The sequence below is a fragment of the Sorex fumeus genome, unplaced genomic scaffold (assembly GCF_029834395.1).
Source record: "Sorex fumeus unplaced genomic scaffold, SorFum_2.1 ptg000072l, whole genome shotgun sequence".
Lineage (NCBI taxonomy): Eukaryota > Metazoa > Chordata > Mammalia > Eulipotyphla > Soricidae > Sorex > Sorex fumeus.
This window is the reverse complement of record NW_026606129.1, coordinates 54,851,078-54,867,360: the sequence shown is the minus strand read 5'-3', so window position 1 is coordinate 54,867,360 and position 16,283 is coordinate 54,851,078. Positions and strand designations below refer to the sequence as shown.

The 16,283-nt window shown below is 37.5% G+C and overlaps 1 protein-coding gene across 2 annotated transcripts in view; it reads right to left on the bottom strand.

Annotated features, from left to right (window-relative positions):
• Positions 1–16,283, bottom strand: part of CACNA2D3 (calcium voltage-gated channel auxiliary subunit alpha2delta 3) — a 1,033,411-nt gene that overhangs the window by 522,241 nt on the left and 494,887 nt on the right. For both annotated transcript variants that reach the window (XM_056129451.1, XM_056129450.1), the window contains exon 9: positions 8,980–9,054. In XM_056129451.1, the coding sequence (XP_055985426.1) occupies positions 8,980–9,054 (75 nt within the window). The remainder of the gene's footprint in view (positions 1–8,979; positions 9,055–16,283) is intronic.

The following is a 16,283-nucleotide window of genomic DNA, read 5'->3' as shown; positions in this document are numbered from 1 at the left end:
TTCATATTTTCATCATTGACTTCTATGAAATAAACCATATATTGAATGATTCAATAAATAAAATCTAAACCACCATTACTAATTATTTTCTAAATAGCCAACCCAAGCTAACACACATTCTTCAACTAGTCACACTAATGTGACAAACCCATTTTACAATTTCCTCATATATTAAAGATTATTTTTTAATTAAACTTTTATTTTGTAATAGAGATTCATAGGCAGCACTCAGAAATAACAGAGAAATAAAATATACCCTTATGCACTTCCAAGGAATGTTTCAAAATTGTAAAATTGTAGTCCAATGTCACAACCAGGATATTGACATGAGTACGGTCAGGGTACAAATACTTCCTCCACTACTGGAATCTCAGGCTGCCCTTAATAAGTCCTGTGCTCTCCCCACTCCCTGCCCCACTGTCTCCAGCAACGACTAATCTGTTCTTTAGTTCTTTAACTCTGTCATTTCAAAATTGTTATATGAATGTATGAACTGCATACTGTATTTGGGAACTGAGCTTTTGCCCATTTAAGATAGTTTCCCTGCAGTTTACAGATTCATTCCAGTTATTTTATATATCTATAGGTCTTTTCTAACTGTTAATGAAAATTTCATGGGAGGGAAGTAGCCCAGTTTATTCAATCATTCACCTTTTGAAGGATATCTCAATTTTCCCAATTTGGGCTATTGCAAATAAAGTTTTATGAACATTTGTATAAAGGTTTTCGTCTAAGTACAGGCATTTATTTATCTGAGAAATATGACCAAGAGCAAATTCTGGGTCAAATTTCAACTGCATAGTTAAATTTTATTTTAAAACTGTCAAATGTTTTCCAGATGATATCACTTTACATTCCCATCAGCAATGCATGATATGAATGATCCAGTTTCTCCACATCCTCAACAGCTTTTGATGTTGTTTTATTCCTTCGTGTTTTCAAACATTGTAGCCATGCTGATAGTATATCTTACTGGGATTTTAATATGCATTCCCAAGTGGCTAATGACATTTAATGTACTTTCATGTACTTATTTGCCATCATTATATCCTCGAGGAAAACGCCTTTTCATATCTTTTGCCCATTTTCTAAATGGACTGTTTGCTTTTTCTGTTGAATTTCAGAGTTATTTATATAATCTCTATATACACAATCTCTATGATATATGTGGTTTGTAAATATCTTCTCCCAAGCTACAGACTGTGTGAAGGTATTTGCAAACCACAGAACTTTTAATCCTTTCAGCGGGTCCTTCACATAACAAAATATTTTTTTTCAATTTTCATGCACTCCATTTTATCAAGCTTTTCTGCCATGAACTGTGATTTTGTATTAAGCCTATGAACTCTTCTAGTCCATGATTCTGCATATTTTTTTCCTGTTTTTTTTTTCAGTGTCATAGCCATGCTTCTTGTATCTCATTTTCATTTCATCATCCTGTTATTCGTCGATTGCCTCGAGCAGGCCCCAGTAACGTCTCTTTCATCCTAACCCTGAGATTATATTCAAGGCTCTTTAGGAGAATGAGACCCATCATTGTTACTGGTATTTGACATATTTGGTACGCCACGGGGAGTTTGCCAGACTCTGCCCTGTGGGCAGGCTACATTCGATAGCCTGCAAGTTTGTCCAAAGTAGGAATGAGATAATAAGATGTCATAAAAGATGTCCTGATAAGATGTCTGCGCGGTTCTGGGAGCTGGATTTTATAGTCTCTGAGTCTTGGCCTTAATATTAGGTAGATATTTTTTCCCCTACTACTTTCAAGAGTGTTTTACTATTTTAGTTTCTGGGACTTCACATTTTTGAATACACCTGTCTCTATCTATAAAAAACTTGTTGAGAATGATTGACATCCCACTAAGCTTATGGATAATTTGAAGAAAATTGCTATCTTTTTTATGTTGAGTCTTCCCATCTATGTATATGAATATGAATAGCTCCTTCATCGGTTCAGGCATTCTATGACTTCCTTTATCAGCATTTGTGAGAGATAGCACAGCGGGTAGGGAGTTTGCCCTGCACGCGGTCAAACCGGGTTGGATTCCTCCATCCCTCTCGGAGAGCCTGGCAAACTACCGAGAGTATCCCACCCGCACGACAGAGCCTGGCAATCTCCCCGTGACATATTTGATATGCCAAAAACAGTAACAACAAGTCCCACAATGGAGACGCTACTGGTGCCCGCTCGAGCAAATTGATGAACAATGGGAGGACAGTGCCACAGTGCTACAGTACATGTTTTACTAGAGCAATTTTAAGTAGTATTTTAAATTTTGATTTCCATATGTTCAAATTTTGTATCTAGAAATGTAATTGGCATTTGTGTATTTATCTTGTATATGATTTTGCTGGATTTACTTATTAATTCTAGTACTTGAGGTTGTTTCTTTTATGGCAGGTTCTTTGCATACAACATTTTCGGAACATAAGAACATTTTTTAATTCTCTATAAAAATGCATACCTCATTTCTTTTGGGTTTCCTTATTTTTCTGGCTAGAACTTACAGCACTTTGTTGAATACAAGTGGTGTCAATGGGACCCCATTGCTTGTTCTTCACCTTAAAAAAGAAAGCTCTGAAATTTACATTGATAATATTTTATTGTACCTATAGTTTTTATGTATGGTCTTCATCAATTTTAGGAGGTACCCACTGACCCTAGTTTGCTAAGGGATTTTTGGTTTATATCATGAATTAGTGTGGCCAGATAGTACTGTGGATAAAGTGCTTGTCTTCATCCAGCTGCCCAGGCTCGATTATATGGTCCCTTGAGCACCACTAGGAGTGACCTGTGTGTACAGAATAAGGATTAAACTCTGAGCACTGCCAGGGTGCCAGGGGTGTCCCAACACACACACACAAAAATCATGGATTTATGTTAAATGTTATGAAATTCTTTTTCTGAAATATGATCATATGATTTTCCTTTTTTAGCCTGCTTGTATGGTGAATTACACTGATTGATTAGACAATGATGTCAATCAGTCTTGCATATCTGGAATAAATCATTTTGAATAATGGTGAATTATTCTTGATAATATGTATATATACAATTTGATGTGCTAAAATTTTGAGAATGCTTGATGTAAGTTTATAAGTGACATTGGTTGGTTGTTTTCTTTTCCTGTACTGTCCAGTTTATCAAGAAACTTCAAGCCTCACAAAATGAGTTGGAGAATTTCCCTCTTCTACTCTTACGGAAGACATTCTTCTGTAAAACTGGTATAACTCTTCCTTAAATGTTTTGTAGAATTCTCTAGAGAAATTTTATTTCTTTTAAAACTTTATAATTATGAACATGACTTTTTAAAATATTTATAGATAAATTCAGGCTACTTACTTTGGTCAGTTTTTGTAGCTTGTAATTTTGAGAATTCAGTCTAGTTGCATGTTGTCAAATTAATGAATCTAAAAATTTTTGTACTCTTTCCTTACTATCATTATAATAATCATTTTTTCTATAGTAATATTCCTTCTTATTCCAAATATTTGTAAAGTGTGACTGACTTGATTTTTTCCAATCTTGCTAGATGTTTATCTGTTTTATCAGCTTTTTTTTTTCTTAATCAGAAAAAGGGCTTTAAGAGAAACTAATTTTTATTGGTTGTTTTTAAGAACCAGCTTTTAGTGTCACTGACGTTTCACTATTGTTCCAATTAAATTGATTTCTACTCTTTATTACTTACCTCCTCTTTACTATAGGCCTATTTTTCTCTTCTTTTTCTAGATTCTTGAAGTAGGAACTTAGACTATTAAATTATTTTCTTTTGTTTCTTTGCTTGTTTGTTTGTTTGTTTGAGGACCAAACAAACTACCAGGTAGTGCTTAAAGCTTATACCTGGCTCTGTGCTCAGGGGTCACTCTTGTGGGCTCAGATCTGGGAACAGAATCCGGGTTGGCTACATGCAAGAGAAGTGCCTTAAACACTATACTATCTCTCTGTTCCCTCTTTTGTTTAATTTCAGCATTGGTGATATAATTTCCCTTCTTACTACCTATTTGTGCCATGCATCTATCACTGTCACTGATTTGCTCGAGCAGGCCCAGTAACGTCTTCATTGTGAGACTTGTTGTTTGGCATATCAAATACGTCACTGGTAGCTTGCCAGGCTTTGCCATGTGGGCAAGATACTCTGGGTAGCTTGCCACACTCTCCAAGAGAGGGGGAGGATTCGAACTCCCGTCAGCCAGGTTGGTCGCTTGCAAGGCAACACCCTACCCGCTGTGCTATTGATCATTTTATTCATATTTTTTATTTTTCAGTTTATATAGTTTCATTTCCACCAAGTCTTTCCCTTTATTTATATATTATCTATCTAATATTTTATTTCATTTATTGTTAAGGTGAAGTGATCTTCCAAGCAATGCTTGTGAGGCCTGGATGAGGGGCCTTCCTGTGATTCTTGATCAACTCGGCCTTTCAATGCAAAGGCCCAAGGCTGAGCTACTATGAGAGATCTGCAGTGCCAAGGATTACCTGAGTACCCCAGTGTTTCTGGGGGTGAAGGGAGACCTTCAGAACTACACCTGGCAGTACCCAGAGGTCTCCAGGACTTCACCCAGCAAACTTCAGGGGACCCTGTATTACTAGGTTTCAAATCGGTCAGCTGCCTGCAAGATACATAACTTAACCCCTGTATTATCTTTCTTGTTCAAATTTACTTCATTTCTAAGTGGAATTTTTTTTTCTCATTGCCATTTATTTCTAGTTTGACTCCATTAATATGAGGAATATCAGAATGGGCACTCTATGATTTCAAGTACTTTAAATTTGTTGAGGTTTGCAGGATATGTTTTGCCTTGGTTAATATCACATTGGTACTATATAATTGGCTGATGATATTTAGTTCTTCTATATCCTTGTTGACCTATTAAGAAATGCACCAATTGCTGAGTGTGATGTGTCCAAGCACCTAACTACGACTGTAAGCTTATCTTCTTTTATAATCAACTTTACTAGATTTTTACCTCATGAATTTGATACACAACAGTTTGGTCCAGATGCATTTAACATTATATCTTCCTCAAGCACTGGCCCTTTTACCATTATGCATTATCCTTTTGTGCCCCCCACCAAATTTCTTTGATCTGAAGATGACCTGATATTAAGATATTTTCCAACATATAGGTATGTTGGAACCATACTATGTAGGTTCTATACTACTATATTTCTAGTAAATTTCTTAAAGTCAGCATATGATCAGATCATTTCTTTTAAGTCCTTGGCCAATCTCTATCTTTTCATTGGTGTGCTTAAAAAATTTACTTTATATCATTAATGGTATGGTAGTCTGCCACTTCAGCTCCCTTTTCCATTCATTTCCTCTATATTTGATTTTAATTCCTATTTATCTTTTCTCACATTTTTATAAATTATTAATTAGACATATCCCTTTTTATTGTTTGTTTTAACGATTCTTTAGGTATTATAAATATACAATTTTCTGATATATTATATTATGTAGTTTTACATATATCACATATTTCATATATTATACTTTATGTAATATAGTGTATATCATATAACATAACTTTAAATATATAATTATTACAGTATATTAATATCTGCATTCATTGCTTTCAGTGAACTGTAGAAACCTTACTTCTAATTAGGTTCCTTTACCCTACATTATTATAAAAGATAATTGTCTTAAGTACTTTCTCAGCCAGATCTGGAAACAAATCACATCAGAGGAAATTATGCTTCAACTATTAAATGATTTAACAATCTCCTTGATTGTTAAATCAAGAGAATTAGAATAATCTATTACTTGCCCCTTATACAACTAGTCTTTTCTTTCTTAAATTCCAGAATTTGATGTTATTTCTCTTTCATTTAGAGAATTTCACTAGTCATTCTTTTAGAGTAAGCTTGCTGTCTACAAATTCCCAGTTTTCCTTCATTTGAAAATGTCTTTATTTTGTGCTTTCTTCAGCAGCACATATCCTAAAATGTCTTTATTTTCCCTTCATTCAAGGAAGATATTTTTCATTACATATAGAATCCTGGGTAGACAAGTTTTTTTTTAATTTTACTATTTAAAAAATGCTACGACATTATCAAAATCAGCTATTATTCAAATTGATAATAAATAATGTGTACTTTATTTCTGGATGTTTTCCAGTTTTTTCTTGCATGATTATGTTTAATGCTGATCTGTCATGGCATATATTTACTTTTGTTTAGCCTATTTGAAATTTTCTTAGCCTCTTGAATATGTTCATGCTTTTCACCAGTTTGGGAAAATTTTTAGCCAATACATCTTCAAATTTCTAGCCAGTTATATTATCTTTCTTCTCTTGACGGCTTTAAGATAACTCTTTTGTTATTGTTCCACATATCCCTTTGGATCTTTGCATTCTGCTCCAGTCTGTTTTATTTCTGTTTTTCAGTTTGGGCAATTGTTATTGATATTCCCTGAAGTTTACTGACTTTATCTGTTGTCATCTACATTCTACTGTAATTATTCATTGCTTAACAGTTGGAATATGTTCTGAGAAATGTGTCCTTAGGTGAATTTTTTTCATAGAGTGTACTCTTACAAACTTAGATGGTATAACCCAAGGCTTCCTTTATTTTTGTTTTTGCTTTTGTGTTGTGCTCAGGGCTTACTCTTCACTTTGTTCTCAGAGATCATTCCTAGTAGGCTTTGGGAGACCATATGTGGTTTGCAGGGATGGAACCTGGGTTGGTCACTTTCAAGGCAAGTGCCCACCTACTGTACTATCATCCCGCTCAAACCCAGGAATTGTTAAAATTCTTAGCTTAAACCTCTTTTCACCTGAGAAATTTTTATACAACCCTATTCTAGGTATGTGTAATGTGCATGAAAAGCAAACATTAACTGAAAATAAATCATAAAGAATATATTTTAAAACATAGTCATAAAAGTTATAGTTTAAAAAGCTAGGATAAAGCCTACTACACACCTAGGTTTGATGTAGGAAACATCATTTATTATATAGACATTCCATGATTAACCAAAATAAATCATTATTTGGTACATAGCTCTATTAATCCGACTCAATGAACTTTTTAATTTTGCTGTATTTTTCAATTCCATAATTTCCATTTGACTGTCTTGTATTACCTCTATTTCTTTGCTGAGATTTAAAAATGCTCTCATTTGTCCAGAACAATTGCTAACTGATTACTGGAACAATTTTTAATTTCAGCTTCTGATTCAGGTCAATATTGGCTTCTGTTGATTTGTACTTTCTCATTCATATTTTGATTTCTCTGATTCTTAGAATGACAAGGGATTTTTAATTGCATTGTGGACATTCAGATTTTATATTATCAAAGTCTAGATCCCATTTTATCTTTTTTTAAATTAGTAGTCTCTCTTTTCCGGTCAAGCCTAAGAGCCAAAAGGGTATGGGCAAAAGATCACCCTTTTGCTTGCCTCACTGAAAGTATAGAACACAAATGTATGGTAGCTTCATCAGTGTTTGACCGGATGAGGTAAGATAGGCACAAAAACTTTGTTAGACCACCCTGCATTTGGTTCTTTGGCTTTTTAGAAAGAGGCTTTCTTGGAATCTTTTGTTGTCTGTGCCTATTGTTTGTCCAAACTGGAGACTCTGTAGTGCTCTATCTCTGATATCTGGGTATCAATATGGAAACAAAGTTTCAGTACCCTTTTTGTCTAGGGGGTTCAACTTTTCTCCATCTTGCAGAATATAGATTATTTTCAGATTTGATGGTGGCTGCTGTGACTATAATAACAAATTAAGGGGTAAAAAAGTGAAACCATATATTTTTATGAAAATACATATAGGGAAATAGGAAAATTTCCTAGAATTTTCACTGGAAACTGTTACCCTATTTTCTAAACTCTTGCTTTAACATATTTTTCTTTTGTTACACTATATTTATGGGGCAGGAAATGCTTACAATATTTCAGAACACAGAAGTAATTAAACATTTTCTTAATCCTTGTAAAATTTGCTTTCAACCCACAAAATAACTTATAGCGGTGGCTACCCAAAGAGTAAACTCTAAGGGTTGATTTTTCTCTTTTATAACGCAGGTGTCTGACTGAAGTTTTAATGCCAAGGCATCCACTCAAACAAATATATTGCCATTTACAAGATGAGTAAGACCTAAGCTTCCCTGGGAAAGATTCCTTCATTTTATGTAGGCTGAATTCTTAAAATAAATGGCCAGTTGGTAAACCTCTAGTTTTTGAAATTTATTTTTGATGATTATCACTGAAGGACACCATGGTTATAAGATCAACAGGAGGTCAACAGATTGTACAGAGGTACACTCTGGAGGCCACTCTAGCAGTGCTGAGGTACCCTGGGTAATATCTGGGAGCATAGGGTCAAAGCATCACTACATCTCTGACTTTTGTGTTGAACCACAGACCCAGCTGGTTGAGAATCACTGGAGGAGTTTTGGGCCACCTGAATACCCTTGGGTTTCTCCCCACAAAGATTCCCCAAAGCCAGTTCAATCACAATAATTTATTCAATGGAAACAGTCTATGGGAAACTCATCAAGTTCAGGCATTTGGAGGATGGCATTATCCATAGTAGAGACAGAAACAAAAAATTTTCTCAATAAATATTTAACAATTGTTTAAATACAACAGGAGAGATAATAAGTGGATTCAATTGTCCAGGATATCTCAACATGAGCATAGTCTTTCAATGGTGCCAACATTGAAATAGATATTGAGCACAAAAATAAGATACTTAGGGCAGGACAAAAAAAAATAATGCAATGTTTTAGAGATTATCTCTCTGCCATCATTATTTTTCACTGCTATAAATACAAACACAGAAAAATATACTTTACTGCCATAATTGTATGTATTCATAAATGTTCTATATCTTGGGGTTCTCAGGGCCTCAATAAAAGGGAAGCATACTTTGTTTGCATCTGAAAATGAGGTAGAATCATTGTAAGTTGTAAGGAAGGCAGGTCTGGGTCCTGACCCTGGTGCATCACCTAGAAGCATATCCTACCTCCTTGTTGGTCCTGTCCGCTTGCACCAGTGTTCCATTCAGGCAAGGTTCCACATAGTGAAGCTCCTTGTTGTACTGCAAGAAGGAAGAAACAGTCAAGAAAAACACTTATTTTAGTATCTGAGAGTACTGATTAATTTTAGGATATGTGAATACTTACTCTAGTTCAGCCCAGGCTAGACTCCATTCCCAGAATATCTGAGCCTTTTAGTGCATTTCCAACCTAAAATACTCCTATGGTATTTCCAATTTATAATCGGAAACTAAGGCACTACATGGGTGACCAGCTGACCCTCAGTTACCCAGAACTCAGAGAAAAGAGAAATTTGGATTCAAACCTAGGTGGTATGACCTCACTAAATCAATATAAGGACTTCCACATTCCCAAATTCTTCTCTCTGGCACCCAGGCCCACAATCTGACTTTGTACCTTCTTTAACCTTCTTTGTTCTAGGACATACAAATGCATTCTAGAAGTTATACCCCAATTGCCTTAGAGCTTAGGTCTCCTCTGATAAAGCATGGAGAACAAATACATCCATACAACTCTGAAATTAGCCATTGACAAATGGGAGTGTGATGAAAGTGTGATATATCATTCAGAATCCAGGAAGCATTTGCAGAGTTCAACTTGAAGAATTTTCCTAAAGGGATTGGAGAGATTGCACAGAGCAAAGCCCAATTTAATCCCAGCACTCATGATACTGCCAGTAGTAAATTCTGAGCACAGAGCCAGTAGTAGGCCCTGGAGCTTACAGGAGCACAGCCACAAGTGACCAAAAAACAAAAAATATTAAAAGTAAAATAAGAAATAAGAACTCATCTAAGTTCTCAGTCCATACTGGTTTAGCATAGACAGTTGCTGAAAACAGCCACCTCCAGACCCTCTCTTGTTGACTGATTTGATTCAGGGTGATACTATGCCAAATTCTAAGATCTGAAGCCTAGTCATAGTTCTCTGACTCTTCTCTGCTGGGCACATGATTTTATAACCTTTCTTGAAGCTTGATATGATTAAGTGGCCCATTTACAAAAATATCCAATGAAATATAAGGAAGCATTTCCTGGACACTTCCAAGTGACCTTCCTTCCTTCCTTCTTTCCTTCCTTCCTTCCTTCCTTCCTTCCTTCCTTCCTTCCTTCCTTCCTTCCTTCTTTCCTTCCTTCCTTCCTCCCTCCCTCCCTCCCTTCCTTCCTCCCTCCTTTTCTCCCTCCCTCCCTCCTTCTCTCCCTCCCTCCCTGCCACCCTCACTCTTTCCCCTCCTTCCCGTTATCCCTCCCCACTTGAAATGCTATGGGAGAATTGAGGCAACCACTTTGCAACTATAAAGTAATAAGATTAAGAATGAAGATTAAGAATAAAGCTAAAGGAAGATATAGAAATAAATGCAAAGCCTGTGTGTATCTTTAATGACACTGTTGAATCATGGGACCACTGTAGCTGATGTCTTCTGGGTTAATTCCATGACATTATTTCATGACATAATTCATGACATTATTTGAAGCCTCTATGCTGATTCAATCTTTATTTGATGGTTACTGTAGCTTTCAGCCCCAAACTTTCCTGAGATTCCAACTTTGGTCTTTTCCCTCTAATCCCTCCACCTTCTAAGAATATTTCAAAATCTTCATTGTACCAAATGCACATTCTCTATTCTTCTGGGTTTGTACAGTCTAAGCTGGAGTCAGAAAGCTTGGCTCCAACTCCTGTCTCTGCTAACCAATCACTGTGTGATCTTGGGGAAATCTCTAAACCCCTCTGATCCCAAATTTTTGTGCCCAAGAAGGTGTTCATTATCTCCTATTTACCTTCTGGGATAACCCTCAGGATTCAGTGAGGCAATAAACCTGAAACTGTTGTGGGGGAGGGAGATTCTGCAGAGGGGGCTTTTAAAGAAAGAAGAGCAAGAAGTTCTTGCCCTCATCAGGGAGGAACATGTACAGTAATCAAAACCAGGCTGCCGTCACTGTGTGCTGTGGCCACAGTGGAGGAATCTGCTCTTCTGAACCCTTGCCAGCTTGTTAGTGGCATCATCCAAGCTTGCAGTTGACTAATTTCCCTTGACTGCATCAATATAAAGCTATGCTGAGCAATCTGGTCTGTAACACCAAAGGGAGCTGGGTTCCGCTGTCTGTGTGAGGGAACACTGCGCACCAGGCAGCTGTGCCAAGGAGGCCCATTGGCTGTGCATGCTCACCCAGCTACTCTATGCTCCTCTCCAGGGGGACACCCAGGGCGCCCCACATGTGGGACTGCTTCCAGGCGCCCAGCTGCTCTGGTTGGGAATCATTCAGTTTTGGCATTGTTATGGATGTCCCTTAGAATGTGACTTTGTAAATCAGTGATGTGGGGTGGCCATATCAATTTACAACTGAAGATCTGTTCACCACCAGTCATAAGTGCAATGGTCTTATAAATCATTCTCTTTCATCCCTACTTAATCAGATATCTAGAGTCCAAGGATGAAAAGTATGCATTCCTCATCATCATTGGCCAGATGGAATTTCCTTCTGCCATTTGCTTTCACTCTTTCCCACTAATAGAATTCAGAGTTAAGGGGGCATTCAACTACCCTCCTCTATTCCCAAAATATCTAGTCCTTTCTGCAAAGCTCTGGGAAACAGGAAAACTCTTAGCAGGAAAGGGGAGGACCCAGGCAGCTCTGGAGATGTTCCTCACAATGAGTGAGGAGATGGACAAAGAACTGAGATCCCTTAAAGTGTGAGATACTGCCACAGGGAGACAGGAGGTCTCAGTCTCTGTAGGCTTTCCTTCTCCTTCCTGAAGGACTCACCTGTTCTGATTTGCATGACAAAAGATCAGTAGAGCTCAGGTCATTGAGGCAGATCTAGATTCAAATCCTATAATTGCCACCCACTATCTGGATGACCTCGATAAGATATCACAGTTATTGAAGCATTTTGGTTCATGTTGGAGAAATGGAGATTATAACTACACCTCTCTCATGAATATGTTGTGAAGAAAAAAAGAAATGACCCTGTGAAGCAAGTATTTGGGTGTATATGTACAAGACACTCTCACCTAAATCTCTCTGTCTCTCTGCCTGTCTCTGTCTGTCTTTCTGTCTGTCTCTCTGTCTCTGTCTCTCTCTCTCCCTCTCTCCTTCACTCTCTCCCTCTCTCTCCTTTCTCCCTCCATGCCCAGCACTGATGGATGTGACCTCAACACAAAAAATAAATTTAATTTTTTTCTTCAGGTTGTAAACCATGACTCATTCCTCTCTTCTCATGGGAAGTGTGCGTCCCTCTTCCCTGTGCCAACCACCAGACTTTGACTCTGACACAGGGACATATCCCCATGTCTGCCTTTTCCTTCTTTATGGCCAAATCTTTTTCAGCATTCCTTACTCCTCCCAAGTTAAAGATGCAGTGAAATTCTCAATTGGGACTTCACCTGGAGGCAATGTAAGACACATGGAGGGATCTAATGAACAAGGTGATATTGAGATGCTCCCCAAAGTGACTCCCATCCCATTCTGATTAGTTGGATCTTCTTATATTCTATTTTATACACCAAGATGATCTCTTTATGTGAGGCCTGAATGTCCCATTGTATTAATTGATCAACAACAATTCTCAATGTGAATTTTCAATGATGACGTAAAGTAGGAAAAGCAAGTTTTAAGTTTCATCAAATGAATGACCACAAATTTATAGAGAAGTATATAACATAAGAATCCAACAGACTAGACTTGGCAATGGGGAATCATGCAAGCTTTGCATTGTTCTAAAATTCAGGCATATAATTAAAGCTCAGAGATGGGAGAGCAGAAGACAGTTGACTTTGGGTTCTGAATGATACTTAAATTTGTTGTTGATCAATTAATACAATGGGACATTCAGGCCTCACATAAAGAGATCATCTTGGCCTATAAAAGAGAATATAAGAAGACCCAACTAATCAGAATGGGACGGGAGTCACTTTGGGGAGCATCTCAATATCACCTTGTTCATTAGATCCCTCCATGTGTCCTACATGCCTCCAGGTGAAGTCCCAATTTTTCTATGTAGCCACATAGACAGGACAATCTAGTTCCATACTTGTAACCAGCATCCCCAGTCATTCATTCTTCCTTTCATGTTTGCCTTCCCTGCAACTTCACGGTCACGGTCACGGTCCTCCCGTTGTTCATTGATTTGCTCGAGCAGGCCCAGTAACGTCTCCACTGGAGACTTTGTTGTTACTGTGTTTGGCATATCAAATACGTCATGGGTAGCTTGCCAGGCTTTGCCGTGCTGGCAAGATACTCTCGGTAGCTTGCCGGACTCTCCGAGAGGAACGAGGGGCAGAGGAATCGAACTCGGGTCGGCCATGTTGGCTGCTTGTAAGGCAAACACCCTACCGCTGTGCTATCGCTCCAGCCCCCCTGCAACTTCAATATGTCCAAATTGAATATACAGTCAATACAAAGAGGTCTGCACTTCCTGATGGGAGAGAAAGGAATTACCACAATTACAAATAGTTTTTCCTTCTTACGTTATTATTACATATGCTCTACCTCCTATAGCCCATGTGTCTACCTCAAAGTGTCCACTTGGTTACCATTTCTTCCAAGAAGTTGTGATTAAGCTCCCTGTTGTCTACATGATTCAGCCCTATGTTCCACCAGCACTCTTCCAATTACTTTCAAAGACTGCACTGGGGTCAGAGAGATAGTACAGCAGGTAAGGTGCTTGCCTTGCATGTATGTGCTCAACCCAAGTCTATCCCAAGCACCCTATATGGCCACAGAAGTCTTCCAGACTGAATCTCAGAGCACTGACGCAGGAGTAAGCCCAGAGGATATCAAGGTGTATCTCAAAAAACACAACACCACCTCCAAAACCCCACCAAGATTGCACTAACCCTCTGTTGTGAGACCAAGGGCAACTGTGCTCATTCTTGGCTGCCCCCACACACAGCACTCACATATACAAAATCTCCAAGTCCACAAGTGAAGACAACTCACCCTCTTTATTCATGAAGACAGCTCCAATACTTAGCATGCAACACTCAATAATATTTACTAAGTGAGTAAATAATCAGAACAAAGAAACAAAAATGCAACATTATAGAAAAGTCTACGGAGCTGGGGAACAAAGACAGGAGAAAAATCTCAATACAGAGAACAAAAAATAAAAAGGAAACCCCACAAGATGAGAATCTCTACTCCTTTTCAAAAAACAAATAAATAAAAACAGTAAAGAAAGTAAGTGGGTACTTATATAAGAGAAACAAAGTGCCACCAAAAAAACCCCACAGAACTAAAGTCTGGCATGGCCATACAATGCAAGAACACCAGTATTTGCATATTTGTATGGTTTTATTAGTATTTTTGATTAAATAATCTTTAGAATGAAAATGCATAGGCATTATTTAATGAAGCAGATGAACCCACAATATTTTCACCAACACAAGGCATCTCAGAGATCTTTTGCATTACAAAAGTTTCTTGTGTAATTTGAAACACGACTGGACATAATTAGTAGTACAGAACAAATGAGCACTGAAAGAAAATACCATCCTCATACTTTTAATACGGAATCGATTATTTTTAAAAGCAAATCCACTGCAAGCAAAGCACTAGAGAAACAGTTCTAAAGAAAATTCTACAAATTAAAACCAGGGCAGCAAAAAGTTCTGGGTTGAACTAACAAATGATGCTCTCCTCCATTCCACTCTGCAACAAACATGGGCTGAAGGAGGTATTTAAATTGATTAACAATATCAACTCAGTTAATACCCTGTTTATTCAATGTGTGGCTTAGACTTCTGTAAAATCATTTTTCAAATTTCAGCATGGAACTGAATTAGCACCCTCATTTTTATGATAATATTGTTAATTTAATGCATGGCTTGGAGTGAGACTTCAAAGTGAATCAGAAAAATATGCCGTTTTTTTCTTGTCATAGACAACCTTCTTCATGCACTAGTGGTTTGACCTTAAATTTTAACTTTTACTGCACAAAATCATTGTCATTCAACTGTTCTTTTATAATTCAATCATTTAGCTCATCAGTCTTAGATAGATTTTTGCATTACCCTCTCCATAAAAGCCAAAACAAATTTTAATATTTTCTTTTCATGTTTATTCTCTGGAAAGGTCTGGATCAAAAAGCTTCTCAGTATACTATATAAGCACTTAGCAGAGAGTTTCACACAAACATGAAAACCAATTGGAATAGCTACAGAAAATCTTTTTTTTTATGTAAATCTTCCTCTTTCTTTTTCCATGATGGCATTAAAGAGAAAATGGTAACTGTAGATTATATTGTTCAAATAAAATCTACAATATACTGGAGTTCCACATAGAAAAAGATTGTATACTTCCTCTCAAAAACGCTGTAGTGTTTCCTCCAACATGTACCCTGCAAAACAAGAGAAAGCTGACGGTGTAATGAAGGGTGAAACGATAATGTCCTCTCCAGTAAATGGGATCCAGCCAACAAGAACAAGACTCTCACACAGATTTGCAGGGCACTCTGGATAGAGTTTCAAATACCCCATTGCCCTGGCACTTGCAAGACCTGGCAGCACAGGTACCCCACAAGATAGAAATAAGTGGCCGCTTGAAACAGATTGGGAGTTAGGTGATGAGAGTTAAGTGAGGTCATGAGGGTAAGCTAGCATGGAACTGTGTCTTCTTAGAGTTCTAGAAGACTGGTTTTCTCTCCACTTCTTCCTCGCTTCCTCTTTCTCTCTCTCCCTTGCTCACTCACTCCTTCTCTGGTCAGTCTCTCTCTTACACTCTTGCTTTCTCACTCTCTCATAAGTCATTGTCTCCTAACACTGCCTCACTCACTAGCTCTCACTCTCCCTGATGCGTCCCATCTTCTAGCATCTAGGCAGAAGACGCCAAGAAGATATCTGATTGCAAGCCAAAAAGGGAATCCTCACCAGAAAATAAATCCTGTCAGACCTTGATCTTAGACTTTAAAACCATGAGCAAATAAGTTTCTGTTGTCTAAACCACTCAGTCTGCAGTGCTATGTATGTCTGTGATTTTTTAATTCTATGTGCTGTTTCTTTGGTATGAGAACTTTACTTACAGATTATATTCCAAAGAAGCACACCCAACCCTGGTAAAAAAAAAATATATGATCAGTCTCTTCGCTAGAGCTCCTAAGTAGAAAACCAGTAGGTAACAGCATAGTGTCAGCAAAGGGGGTGAGTAATGACTAGCTTTATGCCAACCATAGGTAATGGAAGACCCTGTTATACAAATACATTCAGTTAACAATGAGGCAAGTTGCTCAATATGCTATAAAATAGAAATATATTTTTATGAAAAAATTATGTGTTC